This window comes from Giraffa tippelskirchi, chromosome 13, assembly GCF_054371585.1.
Source record: "Giraffa tippelskirchi isolate mGirTip1 chromosome 13, T2T-mGirTip1v1.2.pri, whole genome shotgun sequence".
In the NCBI taxonomy this organism is placed as follows: domain Eukaryota; kingdom Metazoa; phylum Chordata; class Mammalia; order Artiodactyla; family Giraffidae; genus Giraffa; species Giraffa tippelskirchi.
Genome location: NC_137287.1, coordinates 83,248,105 through 83,271,793, shown reverse-complemented (window position 1 = coordinate 83,271,793; position 23,689 = coordinate 83,248,105). Strand labels below are relative to the sequence as shown.

The 23,689-nt window shown below is 45.1% G+C and overlaps 1 protein-coding gene across 7 annotated transcripts in view; it reads left to right on the top strand.

Annotated features, from left to right (window-relative positions):
* Positions 1-23,689, top strand: part of RALGAPA2 (Ral GTPase activating protein catalytic subunit alpha 2) — a 287,034-nt gene that overhangs the window by 245,210 nt on the left and 18,135 nt on the right. For 4 of the 7 annotated variants that reach the window (XM_081558716.1, XM_081558722.1, XM_081558718.1 and 1 more), the window contains one exon: positions 18,764-22,479. In XM_081558716.1, coding sequence (XP_081414842.1) covers positions 18,764-19,040 — 277 coding nt within the window. In that variant the 3' untranslated portion in view covers positions 19,041-22,479. Of the gene's footprint in view, positions 1-18,763; positions 22,480-22,519; positions 23,202-23,689 lie in introns of those variants that run through there. The other 3 variants (XM_081558719.1, XM_081558720.1, XM_081558721.1) reach the window with 2 other exon arrangements.

Here is a 23,689-nt window from a genome sequence, read left to right as displayed (position 1 = left end):
CAACTTTTCTGTTTGGCTTCTCTTTGCTACATGAAATACGCATTACGGAATATTGTATTTCTTGTTTGACCTACATTCTGTTCTGTTCTGGAAAGCATGAGAATTCCATCGCTGGGAACCGCATTTCTAAGCCATCTTAGCCCTTATCAGTGATGCTCTGAAGCCAAGGTTCCCAGCCTGGGAGGGCATGGCAACCCACTCCAGTATTCCTACCTGGAGAATCCTCATGGACAGAGGAGCCTGATGGACTACAGTCCATGGGGGTCGCAAAGAGTCGGACACGACTGAGTGACTCCATGAATGTGGTCTCCATTCTCAAGAAAGCATCCCAGGCTGGGAAACCTATCAGGTGACCTTAGTGGTCTTTTAAGTGCACGATTCAGGCCAAACTGAAGTGAGGACACATTAATGATGAGGTTAATTAGGAGAGCTTGCTTTAAAGGAGCTGAGTGGGCTGATGCATGAGTATTCACAATTGTTAGACCTCATCAGAGAAATACTTCAGTCTTGTGATATAAGTTAAACTGTTGGTGGTCCAGTTTTTCAGAAATGAACTACATTTTTAAATTGCATCTGTGTTTATTCCTTACGTCAAAAGGCTTATTCCTGATTTCTCACAGTTGAGTGGCCTCTGGAGGTGCATGGCCCAGCCTCTCCAAACACCACAGCCCAGGTTGAGTTTAGATCTTTCTCCTAGTCTGTTCCACCATTCCCCAAATATTTTCTGGGAGGAATGCAGTACTCCTCCCAACCCCCTGCCATTTCTGGGCAGATTATTACATTGAACTATGAAATTACCAATGTTCACCTAATACTTAATTTACTAGAGACTCAGTTTCTTCAGCTTTAAAATGAAAATCACAATACCTTTTCTTCCTAGAATTTTCCAAGAATTATTCTAATAATCTTTGCTCATGGTTGGCACATAATAGGATTAATAATCATGTTTGCTTATGGACATATGGGTGGATGGATGGATGGATAAAAATGTTTGCGTTTGTGGCATGAACTGAAAATGACTAATAGATTGTCCCTAGATTTGAATGGTCTTTCTTAAAATTTTAGTGTGGGCGGGATCCATTTAGAAGATTCGGAGGCACAATAACCAGCCAAATGTGGGCCCCAGGGAACTGGATCCTGCCCTGATGCAGAGGCCAACAGAGAATAGCTGCTTCTCACATGGGCAGTTCTGAGATGGGCAATTTCAGGACTTTATGCATTTAACAATGATGATGAATCTCCCTGGCCAAAAAAGGAGGCCAGCTAGTTTTAAAACAATAAAAGCTAGAGACAGAGTTGTTTGGGGGGAGATCAGAATCTGTTCTTTCAAAATAATTTCGAGTAAAACATAATTACTTGTCTTCCTATGTGCATACAACATGCAGAATCTGTGTTCCTGGCATTGAATTAGTCAACTGGTTTCCCTTAAGAATTAACTTTACAGAACTGTTTTCAAAAGATATGCTGTGGCCTTTATTTTTGGTCTTATTATTTTATTTTTAGTTTTTAGTTTTTTACTGAAGTATAATTGATTAACAATATTGTGTTAGTTTCAGGTGCACAGCAATTTGGTTATACTATATATATATATTTTTTGTATATATCTATATTTTTTCTTTTCCATTGTAGTCTATTACAGGATATAAAATATAGTTTTCTGTGCTATACAGTAAAAGATGTGATGTGTGTGTGTGTATATATGTATATACCATATACACAATAGAATATTACTCAGCCATGAAAAAAGAATGAAATAATGCCATTTGCAGCAGCATGGGTGGACCTAGAGATTATCATACTAAGTGAAGTAAGTCATCCAGAGGAAGACAAATATTATGTGATCTCACTTATATCTGGAATCTAAAAAATAGTACAGTTCAGTCGCTCAGTCATGTTCAGTTCAGTTCAGTTGTGTCCAACTTTTTGGGACCCCATGGACTGCAGCACTCCAGGCTTCCCTGTTGATCACCAACTCCCGGAGCTTGCTCATACTCATGTCCATTGAGTCGGTGGTGCCATCCAACCATCTCATCCTCTGTTGTCCCCTTCTCCTCCTGTCTTCAATCTTTGCCAGCATCAGGATCTTTTCCAATGAGTCAATCCTTTGCATCAGTACAAAAAAATAGCGCAAATGAACTTATTTATAAAGCAAAGGCAGACTCACAGACATAGAAAACAAACATAGTTACCAAAGGGGAAGAGGAGTGGAGTTAGGAGTATGGGGTTAATGAATGCACACTGGATACTGGAGGGGGTTCCTACTCCAGGAGATCTTCCCAACCCAGGGATCGAACCTGCTTCTCTTGTGTCCCCTGCATTGGCAGGTGGGTTCTTTACCACTTTCACCACCTGGGAAGCCCATGAATGCACGCCACTATATATAAAATTATCAACAACAGGATTTCCTATGGTCTTTATTTTTTAGTTCTCTCCAGTCAAGGGAATTGGATGGCATTGCTAAATGATTAAAAAGTCCAGGTAGATGCCTTTTAATTTGTCCTTCCAAAAGCTCAAAAGTAAAGCTTATTAGGTGGCATCGCTCACCTTTAATAAGATTAGCATTGTCACAAAGCTCAGGGGACCACCACAGGGTAACTTTTGACCCTTCCCTTAGTTTTTGTCCCACTTGATCACTGGCTTGTGACACCAGGCAGCTAATTAATTCTGTCACCACTGGAGAGCCCAGGCAATCCCTCGAGAACAGGTTCAAGAGGACATTTGCTATAAGACTATAGAAAATGACCCAGGCATTTCCTTCTGTAATGAATATTGTCAGAAACCTCAGTTTATGTTAGTAAAGAACTAACATACTTGATCTGGTTCAGGATCAACTGTAGGGGAGACCCAACTTTCCTTCATTGAAGTGACTATTCCCCGGTTTCCCAGGTTGTCTAGTGGTTAAGAATCTACCTGCCAATGCAGGGGACCTGGGTTCGATCCCTGGTCTGAGAAGATACCACGTGCTGTGGAGCAGCTAAGCTCGTGCACCAGAATGTCTGAAGCCCACCCGCCTAGAGCCCTTGTTGCACAACAAGAGAGTAACACCCACTCACTGCAACTAGAGAAAGCCTGCAGACAGCAATGAAGACCCAGAGCAGCCAATAAATATTCAATCTTTTTTTTTTTTTTTACGACTATTCTCTTAGTTCCTCGTCCTCCTGTTTGTGTTTTTAATGAAGAAAAACATGTCCCCTAGAATATTTCCTCGCCTGTTAGAGGAAGCAATTTCAGGCCCAGGACGAGGGGAGACCCACTGCCTCCACCCTCAGCAGGACCAGGACTTTGGGCCAGTCGCCCGAGCTCCAGCAGGCAGTAAGCAATGGATCGGCCCACAGCTCGAAGCCCATCCTGCCTTCCACCGCTGGCTCTGAGACAGTGGGCTCCACACACCCCAGTCATGCTTTGGTGGCCATCCTGGTGGGTTCCACTCGTGAATGTTGCAGGGGCCGAGCTCCCTCGTGGGCAGATGCTCTGCCCACCCCGACTCCAGGCACATGGCATGTACTCCTGCAGGTCACCATGAGGCCCCCTTTTCCAGATGAGGGACTGAGATTCCAGGAGGCAGGCTACTTCCTTAGGCGACAAGGCCACACTCAGCGGAACTGCATCCCAGGCAGGGTTGACCTTGACCGCACTGGCCACCAGGGTACGGGAACACCAGACTGGCATTTCTCATTTGTCTCTCCCTCAGAGTCATTGTACAGAGGCTTTTACCCTCTGCAGTGTTTTTGAGTGACAGCAAGTGGGCCCATAATTAAAAATAATGATTTTCCAAGAAGCTTTATGACCCTTGGAAAATAGCAGTTGAAGAAGAGCCATCCGTTCTCATTGCTGCTATTTTTTTTGTTTGTTTTTTAATATTTATATATTTGGCTGTGCCAGGTCTCAATCAGCATGTGGGATCTTTAGTTGCGTCAGGAGACCTCCTAGTTGCAAGATGTGAGATCTAGTTCCCTGACCAGGGATCGAACCTGGGGCCATCTGCACTGGGAGCACAGGGTCTTGGCCACTGGACCACCAGGGAAGTCCCTGCTCGGTGTTTTAACTGTGAGGCACCCAGTGGTCAGCTCTGCTGTGTCCAGCACCCTGACCTCGTCATCCCTGCCCGACAGTACTCAGCCATCCTCTCCACAAAAATGTCCACCCCAAATAGTTAATTAATAAAACTTTAGAATGTTCTATTGTTCAAAATTTGAACAGAAATAAGCATAGTATGATCAATCTGGCTTAAACAGGCTCACTTAAATTTCCCAACCTCTGACACTTAAATGAAAAGATAAATTCATATAGTTTATCACTCTGTATCCTGGTTTCCTAAGTCAGTCGTACAGATAATAATTCAGCTAGGAGTCACCTCTTATGCCAGATTAGCTGTAAAACTTGCCAGTTTATTTTGTGCTATTCTTGGTTCTGGAGACAGAGAGAAGGCTCTGATTTGTCTCTTCTCACCTTCCTGTCAGCCCCAAACAATAGTATTTGTGAGTTGACTTAGCATGAGCATTGCAAACTCTTGACTAATATTCATACTAAACTGAAATAATGTAAGAGAGAAGCAGAGACCAGCACTGGGAATCAGACTGGCCTGGACTTGAGTTCGAGCCATGCTCACTTCTAGCTGGATGGACACAGAAGAAGCATGTCTGCTCTCTGCCTTACCATCTGTGGATGGAGGTTTCCAGAAGGTCCAGTGGGCTCATGGCTGCAAAAGGGCAGTGCTATACCAACGCCGGGTAGGCTGTTCTTACTTGTAATGTAAATATTGTATCTTTTCTTCTGAGAGAGCTGTTATCCCAACAGAACTCAAGCTAATGATGATGTAACCTCACCATGATGTATTTTAGAATCCCCCAGAATACTGGAACACTCAATGTTATGGTCAGGTATTGTCAAAGCCACGACTTAAAAGAGAGTTGAGTAGCAAGGAAGTGCTTTTCTTAAAGCTGAAGGAAGAATAATGGATACAGAGGAGGCACTCAGTAACTATCAGGTGGCTGGATAGATAGATGGGTGGATGGATGGATAGAGGGGTGGATGGATAGGGGGTTGTATGGGTGCATGGGTGGATGAGTGGATGGATGGATGAGTGGATGGATGGATGGATGATGAATGAATGGATGGGTTGGTGAGTGGCAGGCATAATAATTGGAAGAAATAAGAAATTGAAGGAAGACAGACCTAGACTCTCTGCTCTGCATGGCTGCCTCTCAGGGGTCATGTTGGCCTCCTGGTCCAGGGACCTGAGATACAATCTGCTTCACCTTTGAATTCTGAGGGACAGCTCTGTCTCTCTTTAAATAAACTACAAAATGGCTCCAAAGGACATTTTCCTCATCTGGGCCATGTCTAATGCCATTAATATAAAACTGCTGGCTTAATGGAGTTGCTTTTGATCTATCAAGAAAAAGACACACCTAATTCAATTTTGTTATTTTTCCAAGAGTAAGTGTCTTAATTTGCAAGAGAATGATTTGATTATAATTTTAAGTGATACTGCAGTTTTATTTTTAGTCATGAAGATGATATTGAGTGACTCTATGAGGCTCAAATGTGGAAAGTCCCAGAGAATTGTGTGAGTTGGGAATTTTATCTTTAATGGCGTTCTGGGGTTGTTTCTGTGTGTAACATGATGAATGTATTTTAGTAGAAATGAACAGACTCCCTGACAGGGAGTTTTGTGTGTAAAAATATGAAAGCCGACAGTTTTCATTTAAAGTATAAAGTAGAATAATCCTAACATATAAAACCACACAACATCAAGATGTAAATACCCATCGTTTTTCATCTGCACATCTTTTTTTTTTAATTTATTGATTTATCTATTTTTTTACTTTACAATATTGTATTGTTTTTGCCAAACATTGACATGAATCCACCATGGGTGTACATGTGTTCCCCTTCCAGAACCCCCCTCCCACCTCCTTCCCCATCCCATCCCTCTGGGTCATCCCGGTGCACCAGCCCCGAGCACCCTGTCTCATGCATCGAACCTGGACTGGTGATTCGCTTCACATACGATAATTTACATGCTTCAATGCCATTCTCCCATATCATCCCGCCCTCGCCCTCCCCCTCTCCCATAGAGTCCAAAATACTGTTCTATACATCTGTGTCTCTTTTGCTGTCTCTCATACAGGGTTATCTTTACCGATTTACTAAATTCCATATATATGCGTTAGTATACTGTATTGGTGTTTTTCTTTCTGGCTTACTTCACTGTGTATAATAGGCTCCAGTTTCATCCACCTCATTAGAACTGATTCGAATGCATTCTTTTTAATGGCTGAGTAATATTCCATTGTGTATATGTACCACAGCTTCCTTAGCCATTCATCTGCTGATGGACATCTAGGTTGCTTCCATGTCCTGGCTATTATAAACAGTGCTGCAATGAACATTGGGGTACACGTGTCTCTTTCAATTCTGGTTTCCTCGGTGTGTATGCCCAGCAGTGGGATTGCTGGGTCATATGGCAGTTCTATGTCCAGTTTTTTGAGGAATCTCCACACTGTTCTCCATAGTGGCTGTACTAGTTTGCATTCCTACCGACAATGTAAGAGGGTTCCCTTTTCTCCACACCCTCTCCAGCATTTATTGCTTGTAGACTTTTGGATAGCAGCCATTCTGACGGGCGTGAAATGGTACCTCATTGTGATTTTGATTTGCATTTCTCTGATAATGAGTGATGTTGAGCATCTTTTCATGTGTTTGTTAGCCATCTGTATGTCTTCTTTGGAGAAGTGTCTGTTTAGTTCTTTGGCCCACTTTTTGATTGGGTCATTTATTTTTCTGGAATTGAGCTGCAGGAGTTGCTTGTATATTTTTGAGATTAATTCTTTGTCCGTTACTTCGTTTGCTATTACTCTCTCCCATTCTGAAGGCTGTCTTTTCACCTTGCTTATAGTTTCCTTCGTTGTACAGAAGCTTTTAATTTTAATTAGATCCCATTTGTTTATTTTTGCTTTTATTTCCAATATTCTGGGAGGTGGGTCATAGAGGATCCTGCTGTGGTTTATGTCGGAGAGTGTTTTGCCTATGTTTTCCTCTAGGAGTTTTATAGTTTCTGGTCTTACGTTTAGATCTTTAATCCATTTTGAGTTTATTTTTGTGTATGGTGTTAGAAATTGTTCTAGTTTCATTCTTTTACAAGTGGTTGACCAGTTTTCCCAGCACCACTTGTTAAAGAGGTTGTCTTTTCTCCATTATATATTCTTGCCTCCTTTGTCAAAGATAAGGTGTCCGTAGGTGCGTGGATTTATCTCTGGGCTTTCTATTTTGTTCCATTGATCTATATTTCTGTCTTTGTGCCAGTACCATACTGTCTTGATGACTGTGGCTTTGTAGTAGAGCCTGAAGTCAGGCAGGTTGATTCCTCCAGTTCCATACTTTCTCAAGATTGCTTTGACTATTCGAGGTTTTTTGTATTTCCATACAAATTGTGAAATTATTTGTTCTAGTTCTGTGAAAAATACCATTGGTAGCTTGATAGGGATTGCATTCAATCTATAGATTGCTTTGGGTAGTATGCTGATTTTCACTATATTAATTCTTCCAATCCATGAACACGGTATATTTCTCCATCTGTTTGTGTCCTCTTTGATTTCTTTCATCAGTGTTTTATAGTTTTCTATATATAGGTCTTTTGTTTCTTTAGGTAGATATATTCCTAAGTATTTTATTCTTTTTGTTGCGATGGTGAATGGAATTGTTTCCTTAATTTCTCTTTCTGTTTTCTCATTGTTAGTGTATAGGAATGCAAGGGATTTCTGTGTGTTGATTTTATATCCTACAACTTTTCTATATTCATTGATTAGTCGGACACGACTGAGCGACTTCACTTTCACTTTTCACTTAAATGTATTGGAGAAGGAAATGGCAACCCACTCCAGTGTTCTTGCCTGGAGAATCCCAGGGACAGAGGAGCCCAGTAGGCTGCCGTCTCTGGGGTCGCACAGAGTCGGACACGACTGAAGCAACTTAGCAGCAGCAGCAGCAGCTCTAGTAATTTTCTGGTGGAGTCTTTAGGGTTTTCTATGTAGAGAATCATGTCATCTGCAAACAGTGAGAGTTTTACTTCTTTTTTTCCAATCTGGATTCCTTTTATTTCTTTTTCTGCTCTGATTGCTGTGGCCAAAACTTCCAAAACTATGTTGAATAGTAGTGGTGAGAGTGGGCACCCTTGTCTTTTTCCTGACTTTAGGGGAAATGCTTTCAGTTTTTCACCATTTAGGATAATGTTTGCTGTGGGTTTGTCATATATAGCTTTTATTATGTTGAGGTATGTTCCTTCTATTTCTGCTTTTTGGAGGGTTTTTATCATAAATGGATGTTGAATTTTGTCAAAGGCTTTCTCTACATCTATTGAGATAATCATATGGTTTTTATTTTTCAGTTTGTTAATGTAGTGTATTACATTGATTGATTTGTGGATATTGAAGAATTCTTGCACATCTTTTTAAAGCACGTGTTATTGTTGAGAGATCTTTCTTATTCTGATGTTTGTTCCCACCGGGACAGTCTTGTTTCTTTATTTCCTCCTGCATTACTCTTAAAAAATGGGAAGTTTCTAAGTACTCAAAAGGATCTACTAACATGCAGTGTAAATGTTGACTCTGTTGTCCTTCAGGTCTCTATAAAAACATCACCGAGTAAATCGAACCAGGCCTTCTGTTAGCTGTCTCTACTCCAGTCCTTTCCCTTCAGGGGAGAATTCTGATGTCGAGAGGCAGGGCCGTGGCTGGAGCTGGGGCCCTAAGTCAGGCTGCTAGGGTTGGGATCCAGACGCTGGGATTAGGGTTGAGGTCCTGGCATTTACCATCTTGGGGTCTGGAGCCAGCCACTGCCCTCCCTCTGCCAGGCTGCTCCTGTGTGTAAAGAGAGAAACAGTACAGACCATACGTAGAGTCGTGAGGGTAAGTGAGATAGATACAGCTTCTGAAAGGCCTTGCACAGTGCTGGATTCCACAAAGCACTCGATCGTTTCCGTGGTCTCACCGTCTACGCAGAGCCCGTGTTGGGGGAGCTCACGCTTTCCTTGTGGGGAATGCCTTTTCCTCCTTTTGCTGGAGGACGTGGTCCACTTCCAGACAAATCGCTTGTAACAGAACTGTGTGTAGGTATTTTTTGTTTCTCTGCATAGCCTAGAACTAAGATGAGCAGAGGGCGTAGAACCGCACATCGAGTCCATGTGAAATCAGAGTCGTTCCAGCAGGCCCTGGGAATTCTGTGATCAACCTTGAAAGTGAAACATAACCATTTCCCACTACATTGACTCCATATCCTTCTTGATCATCACTTTGTTTTTAACCTGACGCTGATCCTAATTCTGAGACAAGCGTAAAAAGAGTAAAAGAGATGCTTTTTGCCCACCAGTTGCTCAAAATCCCTTTCCTGGTCACAGCACAAAAGAAGCTGGAGTTCTCTGGGCTTCTCTGGCCCCTCTGGTTAGCACAGGGCCCAGATCTATTGACAGGCCCCACCGTGCCCACAGATGGAGCAGGTCTTCAGAAGGCTGTCTGTGCCCACCCTGCCTGGACCCAGCGCAGGACAGCTCAGCCCTCATGCCCACTCAGCGTGGCCTCCGTGAGCCGTTGGCATCATACACTGTCTCTAGTTGCTGGAACCCAGTCGCTTACACATTGTGAGGCAAACATAGTTTTGCTGCCTCTGATCATGGAGGAGCTTTGTGTTATCAGAATTCCCCCAAATTTCCAGTTAGGTTTCGATCACTGGGGCAGTATATTTTTCACTGACTGATAAGTCTGTGGCTGTCTCAAGTTTCAAGCGCAGGTCAGCAGCCATGGCCATCAGGTGTGCTCTGAATGACACCCTATCTTACCCCCTAGAACCGGGTCTGGATGGGCCCTGGGGGCCACTTAGTCCCCCTCAGAGGGATAGCTGTCCTAGTCTCCAGGTCACTTGCATCTGGTAAACCCCTAATTTTTCTTGGCATTTCTTCTTGTCATTTGATAATTTGGTGTTAAGATGAGTATCTTTCTGGAAAACTCAGATGCCATTAAGCTATAATTATTTTACAAAAAGATCGAAATACTATTTTCTGTTTGTAGATACAGTCTTATTTATCATTTTAAAATACAGCTCAAAGTTTTTAAACATCATAAAAGGAGTATTTCCTCCAAAATTGTTTTCAGAAATGGAAAAAAAAAATCAAGAAAATCTGTACAGAGTTTGGTGCAAATACTTGGGACAAATACTTTTAATTAAAAAAAAAATTATTTAATTAATTTATTTGTGACTGCTCTTGCTCTTCATTGCTCTTTTCAGTGCAGGCTTCCCCTAGTTGTGCCGAGCGAGGGCTGCTCTCTAGTTGCGGTGTGCTGGCTTCTCATTTCATTGGCTTCTCTCATTGTGGAGCATGTGTTGGTGTGCAGGCGCTTGGGCTTCAGTAGTTGCTGCTCCTGAGCTCTAGAACACAGGCTCAGTAGTTGTGGCCCATGGGCTTAGTTGTTCCATGGCATGTGGGATCTTCCCCGACCAGGGATTGAACTTGTGTCCCCTGCATTGGCAGCCAGATTCTTAACCACTGGACCACAAGGGAGCACTTGGAATGGAAAATTTAATTCTTTCTGAGCCCATCCTGACTTCATCTGGGCCCAATGGCTTGGTGAGGAGCAACAGTTGAGAATATTTCAGGAAACATATGATCAGAACTTCTGCCAAAGAAGACTTTTTTGTCCTTTTTGATTTTGTTCTCTTTTATCTATCATGTATTATCACAAATCTATTTTATTTTTAGAAGCAACCGGGATAAAAACCAATCCATAGGTCACATGAATTGGCTTTCTTCTCCAAAGCGAGAGTGGTTGGGGACTAAGTATTGGATGGTTCAGTTCAAATCATGTTGCACTAAAACCTGTCACGTATGTTATTTAATAATAATTTGCCTCTTACAGTCAGCAATAATAAAGTCAGCATTTAAAATCCATGTGCACTGCTATTTAATTGTCGACCCTTTCTTATTCCTTGCCACAAAGAGAATTCAAGACATTTAGAGACAGTTGTACATTTCTGTGTTCCGTTCAGTTGTAACTTAGTCGATGTTAAACGCCAACAAATTGTCAGCAGCGGTTGTTTCTGTAACTGACGTTGAGAGCATACTTGTCAGCTCTCTGGGATGAATGAAAATCTGAAAGAGAGACAGTGCTGGTGACATTGACTCCCTTCCTCCCAGAAACCGAGTTACTGGCATCAGTCTGGCAGACTGTGGTCCACACTGATCCATCAATTCTTGGATTGTTGCATCAGCAAGGTAGCCAGTGGGGTCTCTGCTCACTCACTTGACAATGTGGCCTCTAGATGTGATTTTCTCATCACTTAGGTTTTTACTGATGTGAGGCTTGGAGGGACAGTGTTACGGGGCTCTTTCTTGCCTGGTGATTTACGGAAAGTGAGACGAGGGAGCTGGGGAGGATGGAAATGGAAAGCCCATGATTGAGGGTGTGCTCCTCACACATCGATCCCTGTGAAGAGCCGACGTGAACGTTTCCAATCAAACTGTAGATCAGTCCTCAAACCCTCAGAGCGCCTCAGACCCGGAGAGTGAAACCTTCCTTTCCCTACACCCATGAGAACAGACTTTCTCCTAAAGTCTGTAATTTAATAGCCTGAAAAAAAAAAATCTGTTTTTCCCCCATTTCTATTTACTCTGGTCATTTCCTGTGAATTATTCTTAAACTTGGTTACATGGGTCTTCTCTCCTTTCTTAGCAGTGGTGCACTGGTTCCTCCTCTCCAGGAGTGTACCATTACAGCCTAAAAACTAATCTAATATCTTATGTGTTTAATTTCCTTTTCCCAAACATCTATCTCTTTGGTTACATTGTTCAGTGAAGTTGTCCTCTTTATCCATTTCCAGGCGGTGACATTTACTTTGAATGATTCATTTATTTGGAGTCTTAAACAGTCCTAGAATTTAAATTTGCATTATATTTGAAAGACAAACAAAATCTTTGTAAAAGTGATGCATGGCTTTAGGCTGTTACGAGCATCTGCTCCTGTCTTGATTTATTATGGAATTACATCCATTTATTACGGATTATCAAATGCCAGCCCAGCCCACCTATGGAGCATCCCTCTCGCTCCAGCGGCAGGTACCAACTAGAGAAGAGGTTAAGGAAGCAGACGTGAGATGTGAATGGAGGCCCCGCCCTCCAGAAACGCGTGGTCCAGGGCTTGTCCTGACCTCTGGCTTCTGCCCTCCCCCTAAAGTGGAGAGGGGGTTGTTCCCAGTGTGTGTCCCTCCCAGGTCTCCTCCAGGACCTTCTCCAAGCCGGAGACTCGGAGCTGTTCTTCATCTCCCCCCAGAGCTCTGCTGAGCGACAACAGCCACCTCCTCCCTAGCGCTGCTCCCCTGACCCCGCGCAGGCCCCTCAGGCTCCCTTTGCTTCTCCATCCTCTGCATCAGCTTCTGCACCGCCTTCCAGGCCACCTACAGCGTGACCCTGGGGCCTGGCCAGAGGGGGCGCCCCCACACACCCCAGGCATCCTGCCATCCACCGCCTGCTTTCCTCCCCTCCACCTCTGCTCTCTGGAGGCCCACATCTCCTCCCGCTTTCTGACCAGTTTCCCTTCCTCAGGGCCCTTCCACACAGGCCTCTCCCCCCACTCCATGATCTCAGGAGTACAGTGTAGACCTGTCTGTTTTCTGTTTCAGAACTCCCAGAGTAGACCTGGCTGTTTTCTGTTTCAGAATCCCCAGCAGTGGTTCTCCCAGGGGCTTGGAGAGACCTTGGGCTCCTCCTACCACCACACGCCCAAAGGGAGACCCTCTTCCCGCTGTGTCCCTGTGACCTGAATAAGCAAAAAGAGCCTGAATAAGCAAAAAGAATGAAGTCATTGTTATATTTAAGGAATTTATAAAGTCATCAGGGCTTCCCTGGTGACTCAGTGGTAAAGAATCCGCCTGCAAGGAAGGAGACCCTGGTTTGATTCTCTGGGCCAGGAATATCCCCTGGAGAAGGAAATGGCAACGCACTCCAGTATTCTTGCCTGGGAAATCCCATGGACAGAGGAGACTGGTGGGCTACAGTCCATGAGGCACAGAGTTGGACACGACTTAGCAACTAAACCACCACCACCATAAAGTCATCAAGGTCTGCAGCTTAAACCTGTGTACTCAAGTTTCCATTGTAGGTTGACTTTTTATACCCACATATGTTTAAGTCTCATTCAGAGAATAAATAAATCCCAACCTTGCACAAGAGCATGGACTTAACTTAATCCCGTGTATTTCAGAATTTATGATATTAGCTGAAAGCAGTAAAGTTAGAAGACCAGGGTTCTAGTCCCAGTTGCACCCCTGAGTAACTGTGACCCAGGAAAACTCACTTGAACTTGGAGCATCTGTTTCCCTATTAGTAACATGGAAACCACAGGACTCATCCTAGCTCAGGTGGGTCCAGCGTTAAGGAGACTGTTGCCTAAAGCTGGACACAGGGCGCCCCACCGCCTTCAATTATACACCATGTTCTTTCTGGAAGACAAGGCCTTATGCCCACATTGGGGATGAGGAGGGAAAGGGAATCCACATTCATGGTGCTTCTCTTGTGTGCTGGAACCCTGGTCAGTGCTTCCGCCTAGGATTCTGTCTGATCTTCCCACAGCCCCGAGAGCTGACGTCACCATCCCCACCGGGCACAGAAGGCAGCCTAGGTGGGGGCCCAGACCCAGGGCAAGAGGGGTGGCTGGAATTCAAATGCAGGCCAGCCTTCCTGAGAAGAGCAAGCTCCTTTCTGATTGTCATGCTGCTTCAGTCACTGTTAAACATCAAATAGTAATCAGAGTAAACCTGGGCGTTCGGGTTTGAATTCTGAAGCTCTTACAACCCAGCAGAGTTGATCTTGAGGGTTTCAGAAAGTTCTCTTCGAGGTTTTGTTTGTTGTTGTTGTTATGAACCATTTTTAAAGTCTTGATTGAATTTGTTACAGTACTGCTTCTGTTCTATGTTTTAGTTTTTTGGCCCCGAGGCATGTGGGACCCTAGCTCCCAGACCAGGGATCGAACCCATGTCTCCCTGCATTCTAAGGTGAAGTGTTAACCGCTGGACCGCCAGGGAAGTCCCTTTTGGAGTTTTTTGAGAAAATGTAACCAGTGAAGATATATGTAACCAGTAAACACCCAAGTTTACTCTGATTACTTCTTTATGCAAGTGAAGGAATATTGAGTAGACAGAGTAGTAGGTCAACTAAAAGACTCAAAACTAGGCAGAAACCAAGATGAGTTTCTAGTTAGTAATTTGAATGTTCTTTGAATTGGGTACTCAAGGGAAAATTTTCTCTTTAAAAACGGCTTTGCCATGTGTGGTATTTAATGAGATAGTAATTCAGGACAGAATGTCAATTTCACGTCAGTGGACTTATTGAGAGCCAGAGGGCAACAGCTGGCGTTGAAACAGGTATTGGCTGTGCGACCAGGTGTCTCCATAGCCACCTGCTTCCTCTGGTCAAAGGTTACTGATCACCTACTGCCTGGAATTACTTCAGCCTTCAGTTCATATCTTAACATGGCTTACACCTTATAAACTCCTTGATGTCTAAATTATAAATGCCTTTTTGAATAGAAAGCAGCCAGCACTGAAGTCCTAAGGATGTTAGGTATGAAAATGTCCCAAGACACTGCTCTTAGTTAGTGGCCCTGGCTAGTACTTCTTAACAAATTCAGCAACATTTTCTAAAGCTACAGCTACATTTTCTAAAGCTACTTTTAAGTAAAAAAAAAAAAAAGAAGATTCTTGGCACGTGTGAGCTCCTTCAGTTCAGTTCAGTTGCTCAGTCGTGTCCGACTCTTTGCGACCCCATGAACCACAGCATACCAGGACTCCCTGTCCATCACCAACTCCTGGAGTTCACCCAAACTCAGTCCATTGAGTCGGTGATGCCATCCAGCCATCTCATCCTCTGTCATCCCCTTCTCCTCCTGCCCTCAGTCTTTCCTAGCATCAGGGTCTTTTCCAATGAGTCAGCTCTTCGCATCAGGTGGCCACTTGAAGTTTCAGCTTCAACATCAGTCCTTCCAGTGAACACCCAGGACTGATCTCCTTCAGGATGGACTGGTTGGATCTTCTTGCAGTCCAAGGGATTCTCAAGAGTCTTCTCCAACACCACAGTTCAAAAGCATCAATTCTTCGGCGCTCAGCTTTCTTTATAGTCCAACTCTCACATCCATACCTGACTACTGGAAAAACCATAGCTTTGACTAGACAGACCTTTGTTGGCAAAGTAATGTCTCTGCTTTTTAACATGTTATCTAGGTTGGTCATAACTTTCCTTCCAAGGAGTAAGCATCTTTTAATTTCATGGCTGCAGTCACCATCTGAAGTGATTTTGGAGCCCAAAAAAATAAAGTCTGACACTGTTTCCCCTGTTTCCCCATCTATTTGCCATGAAGTGATGGGACCGGGTGCCGTGATCTTAGTTTTCTGAATGTTGAGCTCCAAGCCAACAGTTTCACTCTCCTCTTTCACTTTCATCAAGAGGCTCTTTAGTTCTTCACTTTCTGCCGTAAGGGTGGTATCATCTGAATATCTGAGGTTATTGATATTTCTCCCGGCAATCTTGATTCCAGCTTGTGCTTCTTCCAGCCCAGCATCTCTCATGGTGTACTCTGCATATAAGTTAAATAAGCAGGGTGACAATCTACAGCCTTGAAGTACTCCTTTTCCTATTTGGAACCAGTCTGTTGTTCCATGTCCAGTTCTAACTGTTGCTTCCTGACCTGCATACAGGTTTCTCAAGAGGAAGGTCAGATGGTCTGGTATTCCACTGTTTCTAAACGGTGCCAGGGTTGGGGTGGTGTCTGTCTTCTCTTTGTCATGGTGTGTACCTGTCCTGGCTTGGGCCTCAATTGAAAATGTACTTGACGATCTTCTGGTCTCACTGCATCCCTGGTAGGTGTTTGTCTGAATGACTGCACCCAATTCAGCGCAGTGTAGCCCAGCTTGGGGTGGGGAGTGTCTGCTCTCATGATAGCGGAGAACCTTCTAGAAAGCAAACCTTCCTGCTCCAGGGCCCCGTTCTGTACGAACCTTTGCTCCCCATCTACTATGGTGCCTCTGTTGAGGCCTTTGGCATCCCTTTTGGCTCAGATGGTGAAGGATCTGCCTGCAGTGCAGGAGACCCAGGTTCCATCCCTGGGTCAGGAAGATCCCCTGGAGAAGAGAGTGGTTACTCATCAGGTATTCTTGCCTGGAGAATCCTATGGACAGAAGAGCCTGGCAGGCCACAGTCCATGGAGTCACAAAGAGTCGGATACGACAGAGTGACTGTGTTCTATTTATATTATATTTACTTTTACTCCATTGTATTTACTGTACCCAAGAACCTCAAAGCTGGATTATTTCCCTCTGGGAGTCCAGTGCTGGATGGAGGTGCTCTTAGGAGCCCAAATCACTCAGCCTTGACAGAGACAAGCTCATGACAGCGGGAGAGCATCACTCACACAAGACAAGGCTGCCAGCCACCCGGCGGGTAACCATAGGGGGTGGCATATGCGGCAGCCCTCTGCGGTGACCAGTGAGCTCGGTCAGCGTCGGGGCCGCCCCTCTAGGCGTGTAGCCTCCACCGTGTCTCTAGCCCGGCGTGTCCTCACCTCCAAGCCCCATGTGCAGGGGGATCTGGACGCAGCCCGGGCCTCAGGACCCAGCAGGATGGGACTGCGGAGGCCGCGAGCAGGGAAGGGGCACCTACGGGGCCCCAGGCTCAGGTGGTCGTCAGCCGCAAGTGGAGCTCAGCCCTTTGAGTCATTTGTCACGCCTCGCTCGGCCCCTGCTGGGCCCGCACGTGCCAGCTCAGTGTCACAGTGCCTGTCCGCCAGCCGGCCGCCCAGGCCCAGCGTCCTGCTGTTCGCGGCCCAGCGGCGCGGAGGGCCGCGCTCGGTTAACAGCCGAGCGCTGTGCGGAAGACGCATGTTCATAATGAGATGTGAACGGCATTAGTGGGTCCCCCAGGCCACAGGGCCTGTGCCGCGACGCTTGGCAGCCTGTCCAGGAAGGCGAGTCACCCAGAGTTCAGCCAGAGCGCAGACTCACGCAGCTCAGGCCTCAGGCTGCTGCGACCACCATCCCTGCAAACCGTCATCCATCATTGTCTTGAAACTCCTGTTCCTTTTGAAAAGTTGCCCAGAGCCAGCCTGAAGGGCGATTCTGGAATGGACCGGCCCAGGAGAGCTTTCCCTGGTGATGGTCGTGTCCCCTGTGTCTGCACAGTCCAGGCTCTGTGTGCTTGAAATACAGTGTGTGGAACACAAGAACCCTTTTTCTTATTTCTTCATTTTTTATTCATTTAAATTACAGTGCAGCTAGGCACCGAGAGCCCATGGTTCTGTGTTGCACGGCCAGCCCCAGAAAGCCTCTGGGCTCCTTGTGGGCTGAAAAATCTTTCCCTGAATGTAATTAAAGGAGGAGGAGCGAGACCTTTTGCAGGAAAACTCGTGAGCATCCTTTGCCAGAAGAGAGTAGAAAAATACTCTCCTCTTTCAAAATGCATGCCTATTGAACAGCTATTTGGAAGGGCATAATTTTCCCCCAACTTGCATTATTAAAAGAGGCCATTTTGAAAAGATAGTTTTAAAATTGAGTGAGAAATGCTAGAATTACTCGGGCCTTTCTGGAGCTGCAGATAATAAACGGGTGGTAACCCACATTCCCTGTGTTCCTGCAGAATTAACACGGTTTTCAAAATGACTGAACCACGTCCCTTAACTTCTGCGTCGATCACGGGGAAGCAGGGGGAAGAGCGAGCACGCCAAGTCCCCCGAGTGCTAACTCTTAGAGTCCTCCATGCGTTGCCTCCGTCCGCTGCCGAATTGTCCTGACGTTATCCTGTTATTGGAAGGCGTGATTCACCTTCCGAGAAAACAGAAGCCACACACAAAAGGGGAAGATTTGCTTTCTGCCCCATGAAAGGCTGCCGCACGCAGGGGTCCTATTGAGACAGCTGGAAAGTTGCTTCAACGTGTTACGCTTGTAAGTTTTATTGGTGACTGGTTTTTGATTACACATTTGAATGCGTGTGTTCCAGGGCTGCAGTTTTAATTAAAAGCCAGTAGTATTTTTTTTTTTTTTAATATTGTGTTTTGTGCTCCCTGGTAGATTCTCCCAGTTATTAGTTCTTTCTAATAACTAATATTATTTAGTTATTTAGAACTAATAACTAATATTAGTTCTTTCTGATAACTAATAACTTTCTCTAATGCTCACGGCCTATCTCAGCCTGAGACTCTGGGGCCCTTCAGAGCAGACCTTCCTAGCCTTCCCTCTTCCCAGTGGTCTTATTTTTTCAAGTGTGTATCACCGGTTCTCGCTTGGAGTATCAGGGTATCAATTCACGTTATCAGTAGGCTGAGAAAAACATCTCATCTGGGGAACTCAGAAGGAGCGATCCAGCGTTGTCCCACGGTCATGGATGGAAGGGGATGCGGCCATCATCCACGTCTCTCTTTTTGTTTGTTCCTATCAAGTTGATGACCTTTTGCTCTGATTCTGTGACTATCAGTTTACATACTTTTTTCAGCAATACTGGTTTGTGTGCAGTTGAAGTCTAAGAAAAACGCAGGCCTCCGAAATCGGAATGTTCTCATGAATTATGACTCCTATTTTAATTCTCTGATAGGATGCTTATGCACTTGCAAGGTACCCATTCCCCATCCGAGTGTAAAAAGTGTGTGATTGTGTTTAAAACAAAGTTGCTGCTGTGTCGCTGCCCTGCATTTCATTCTGCATGGACACTTGTTTCCTTAACTGACGCCTGCAGCTATGAGGAGAGAGCTCTCTATCTTGAAGCAATAATTCAGAACCACCGTGAAGTCATGACATTTGAGGATTTCACAGCCCAGGTCTTCTGTCCATCTCCCAGCTACTCGGTCAGCGGAACTGGTAAGTGGCTATGTTACCGCCCCCCCCCAGCTCTGCCCAAGACCCTTCAAATGCTTGAGCCGCAGATGTACACCTGTTTTTCACAGATAAATGCCCGCAAATTTAAGAAGCGCGTTCTCTCTCCTGAATGCACTAATGAATATCAAAAGGAGTGATGACATTCATTTTAATTTGTTTTGTATCCGAGCTGTTCGCCAGGTCCTTTCCTCCCACCATCCCGTTAACCTCCGCCTCCAGCGAGGTTAATGAACTTGTTCTCAGCCGCATGCTCTGGTTCATTCAGGAGGGTGGGTTTCTTGCTGAGCTGGGAATACGTTGTTTTAAGAGTGGTGCCCGCATCAGGGCCTACTTATCGAGAAAGAGTTCCTCCCAGTCGAAGCCGTTGCTACTAATGCTAAATGGGGATTATGCCGCCGGGATGCTCGGGTCAGGGATTAATGCGGGAGCAACGGGAGGACTGTGTCCCCTGGCCCATGGTGACAGCAGTGTGGCGGGCTGGCTTTCTCTCTGGAGTGGTCCGCGTCCCGGGGACCAGCCGCCAAGAGCAGCACCTGGTGTGGACCTGCTCAGACACTGGCTCCTAAGCACTTCCACTTATGAGGCCAGTGGAAAATCTCAAAAAACATTGTTTTTAGGTTTTACTCTTTTTGTATTTCCAATTTAGAAAAAAAAAAAAACACATGTGCTTGCACTTACCATGATGATATGGTTACTGTGGGGTTTTATTTTCCCCAAAGAATAGAATGACTTGGTAAATTTCTGTATGTAATTACAGATTAATTGCCTTTCAGAAAGCAAGTGGGATATTGAGTCGATGCACGTTGAAATCCTCCATGAGGGGCTTCCTCTTCCTCCGCTGGGGTGGGCAGAACTGTTAGGGGGGCCTGATAGATTTCTACCCCGTGTCAGTTGCCTCTGATCGCCGCCTGGCTTCTCCCATCCTGACTTGTTAACAAATATCTTACACACAAAGTGAAAAAAATTAAATTCGGTGAAATAAATCACTTACAAATAAAACCAGCCATGCATCACTGTTGAACATCGCTGGCTGCCGGCCTGGCCTCCCCGAGCTTTGTCAGGAGATAAGAGGGAGAGGCTGGCCCCGCACTGGGAGCCAGGAGCAGCAGGCAGAAGGCCTGGGAGATAAGCAGGCCGCTGAGGTGCGGGGAGCTACGAAATTTACATAATCGCGCCTCTGCTTCCCTGCGAGGCGTCCAGAAATACAGGGATGGCCTCTATTGATCTTTGTTGAACTGGAATACTAAGCAACATGAGAAAAGCTTATAACTTAAAGCTTTGATTAATGTTTCTTACATTAAAAAAGTAGAACAGCTGTGAATTGAATTCTTTTATACACTCTGCCAACATTCGATCTAAAGCCCCTGCTCCCTCCTCCCTACTCCACCACCCTCTCCCCCACCCCCACAAAAAAAAATCAGTTTCAAGGGAAATGAAGATTTCAAACCCAGTCTGGCTAGAGATTGCAAATCACTTATAATTTTTAGGTGAGAGAACACGAAGGATTTATGGCAAAGCTAGTTTTGTAAAGATCTCATTCAGCTTTTTCCCACCCTCATAAAGTCCTGGGACTGAATTTTTTAGTGCAGGTTGTTTTTTTTTTTTTTAATCTTGAGAGAGCTTTTAGTTTTCTAAAATTAAAAGGAATTAAATCATAGCTAGATGCTTCCACTTCTTAACTGTTATGTTCTAAAGGCTCTTAAGATGTTACTGAAACAAGTATTGATAAACTTTATTTTCTAGGTATATTTTAGCCTCTATATAAATTAATTTGATCTTTCCCAAAAGTTCCTAATTATTTACACCAGTTCATGTATAGGTAACTTCTTAAGTGAGCCGCCATGAGTGATTTAGATTTTTTAAGACCCACAGTTTGGAGACTGGCTGCTTTAAGAATGTCGCATTGGCCAAAGTCACTGAATTGGTAAAGGTTCTGACAGCTCGATAAGAGTAGGTATTGGAACGTGCACAAAAAGACGGTGAAACCAAAGATGAGATATCAAGCCAAATGCAGGTCTTTCTTCTTTTCAATTTATTGACATCAGCATCACGCGTCATAACCAGGAGGCTTCAGGGTGTTCCATGTGAACTGAGACCATTTTTCTACACCCATCACACCAATCCATGGATGTGATTTTAAGTCCAGGCATAATGTTCTCTTTCAACATTTTGCATATCTGCCCATGACAACCATCAGGAAGAAGCTCGAAATCAACTTGGTTTGCCCTGGAATCTCGGGGCACAGTTCCATCCCACACACAGGCCCTCTGTCAGAACCACATGCCCTGCATGTTCACAGACCAGTTTTGTTTCTGAGGAATCCCTGTTCCTGTCTGTTAACCACTTTGACAGATGAAAACATTTTTCATCTATCCACAGTGATTTTTTGGGGTTTTTTTATTATCCTGGGACAAGTACAGTCAAACCCAGATGAGCCAGGCAGCTTAAACTGAGAAATCGAGGTGAGGGCTGCTCTTCGCAGCGACAAGCCAGCTGGAAAAATTGACCCTGAGCGGCTTAAGCTCCCACAGCGCTCTTAGGATTCACTCAGACCGTCTCCGCAGCAGTGTCGTCAGAGCAGGGCCTCAGGCCCCCCCCCACAGGCTTGCATGCAGTCCGAGGAACCTGGGGCTCCAATCTCCTTTGTGTTCTTGCCACAGGGCCTTGTGGTCAAGCACGGGGGCAGTGGCCTGAACCCCACATTCGCCCCACACTGTACTATGCAGCAGGCAGCCCTATCTCTAGAGGGAAGGCCTTCAAGGTCAGCCTTTAAGTCCTAGGTCCTAGGTGTAAATAAGAGACGTGCCCAGTGGTGGGGGTCTATGCCCAAGGAGGCCTCCCTGGGAAATGCTCCCCTCTGAGGCTCCCAGGCTCCCTGTCCCAGCACTTGTCACCCAGGGCGGCACAGGGGGGCATTTGGACTCACTTTCCAGGACCACAGGTAAAGACATAGTCTTCTGTTGTTAGGCTCATAAGTGAGTCCTCAGTTTATTAAAAGAGGTTTAAAACAACTATTTTCTGAGTCAGAAAAAAAATGTTATTTTAAGCCACCTCCTCCCATATCTATTCCACACATTACTCATGTTGCTAATGCCCAGAGCATGAAAGGTATCTGAGCTGGCCTTCCACTCAACTCTGTAGTCTACCTCCCTTTAGATTCCTTCTTTACTGACCAGCAACTTCTATAGGGTGGCCAGGGATTAAATACCGGCTGTAGTGAACACACAAGCACATGTTCATATATGTTTTATGCATGTATTTATATGTACATTTCACACACACGTGTGTGTGCATGCACACACTGGGGTGAGGGACTAATTTTGTGTGTTCAAGACTGTCTCTAGGGAAGGGGGTGTGTGCAGCAGAGAGGCCTTTAAAGGGTTAACTGGAAGGGGAGGGACTGATGTAATCACTGCAGCTCACAGCCAAGTGCATCTGTTCACCATGAGGTCATTCTTCTGCATGCTAATGATTTGGAAAATCAAGTCTAATGCTTGACATTATCGGAAAGGCTATAAATAGTACAAATCTTTAGTTTTTGGAAGCTGTTCTTATTACCTAAGGGAGAAAGAAAAAAAAAACTTTAGCTTGGACTTCAGATTGTTTTTTTTTCCAGAACTGCTTTAAAGGTCATGTCTGGACCTTAAAATCTTGGAGGAATCCACTTGTGTCTGTTGATAAATGAATCCCAAAATCACGGTTGCAGTCACAGCTAGCCATCTGGGAGTGGAGGACTGTTGGTATGTGTACTTTGATATGTGATGGGAAGCACTTCCAAGTGCCTTGTTCAGAAGCTGACAAAGGTGGGTTTTTTCTGAAAGAATGCCTCCAACCAGGTTAAACGAGGGGTCCTTGTCCGGAAACGTGAATGGACCCAAGTTGGGAGAAGAAGCCTTTCTGCTTTAATGCTGCCATCTGGAGCCAGCAGAGGGAGCACGGATCTCTGTCTCTCCTGTTAGCCCTGCATGAACACATCTGATTTCTCCAAGGTCTGGGCAGAAGTGCTTCCTCCTTCATGACAGGCTGAGGGAAGAGGCTCCAGGATTTAGAGCAAGTGGAAGGGAATTCCTTGCCAGGCCCCGTCAGACTCCACCGCGTCTCATGTAGGTCATATTTGGAGCTTAAAGCAGATTAGTCTGAGTCTGTCTAAGGATGCTTCTGCCACCGCCGCTGCAGCTACCAGGCAAAATGGCGAACTTTCATCTGCTCACCCGGAACAGCATGGGTGCCCTCTCAGAAAGGCTTGTGATGCTCACCTACCTAATAAAAAAGATATATCATTCTTTTCTACCACAAAATCACTGTTTCAAGTTTGCAGAAGCTATCAGAAGACCCAGCCTGGGGGTCCCTGGGTCATTCTGGCTCTCCTGAGACTGCAAGTGTGCTACATTACATACTGGTCCTTTGCCTGGAGCAGGAAGCTGCCCCCAGCTCTCACTTGCTAAGACCCCTGAGCCCCACTCGGGGTTGCACGTGCCAGGACACGGCAGCTAATCTTCCACAGTGACCCCGCCATGGCCATTTGCTGGGCAGTTAGCCATTGAGTCAATCTCAGAAACAGCAAAAGGTGGAACTGACTCTAACCACTCCCCCGCCAGTCCAAAGATGAAAGTGAGAGTGGTCACTTTAGGGATTCATTCAGTATGCCTCCGTCTTTCTCACCCTCGCTCCCTATAAACGTAGTCTGAATAAGGTTTTGCTAGACAGCACTTCTTATCTATTCACCTTCCTCATACATTTGCTAAAACCGGCCAAGAGCACTGTAGACCTTGGAGGCAGAAGAGGC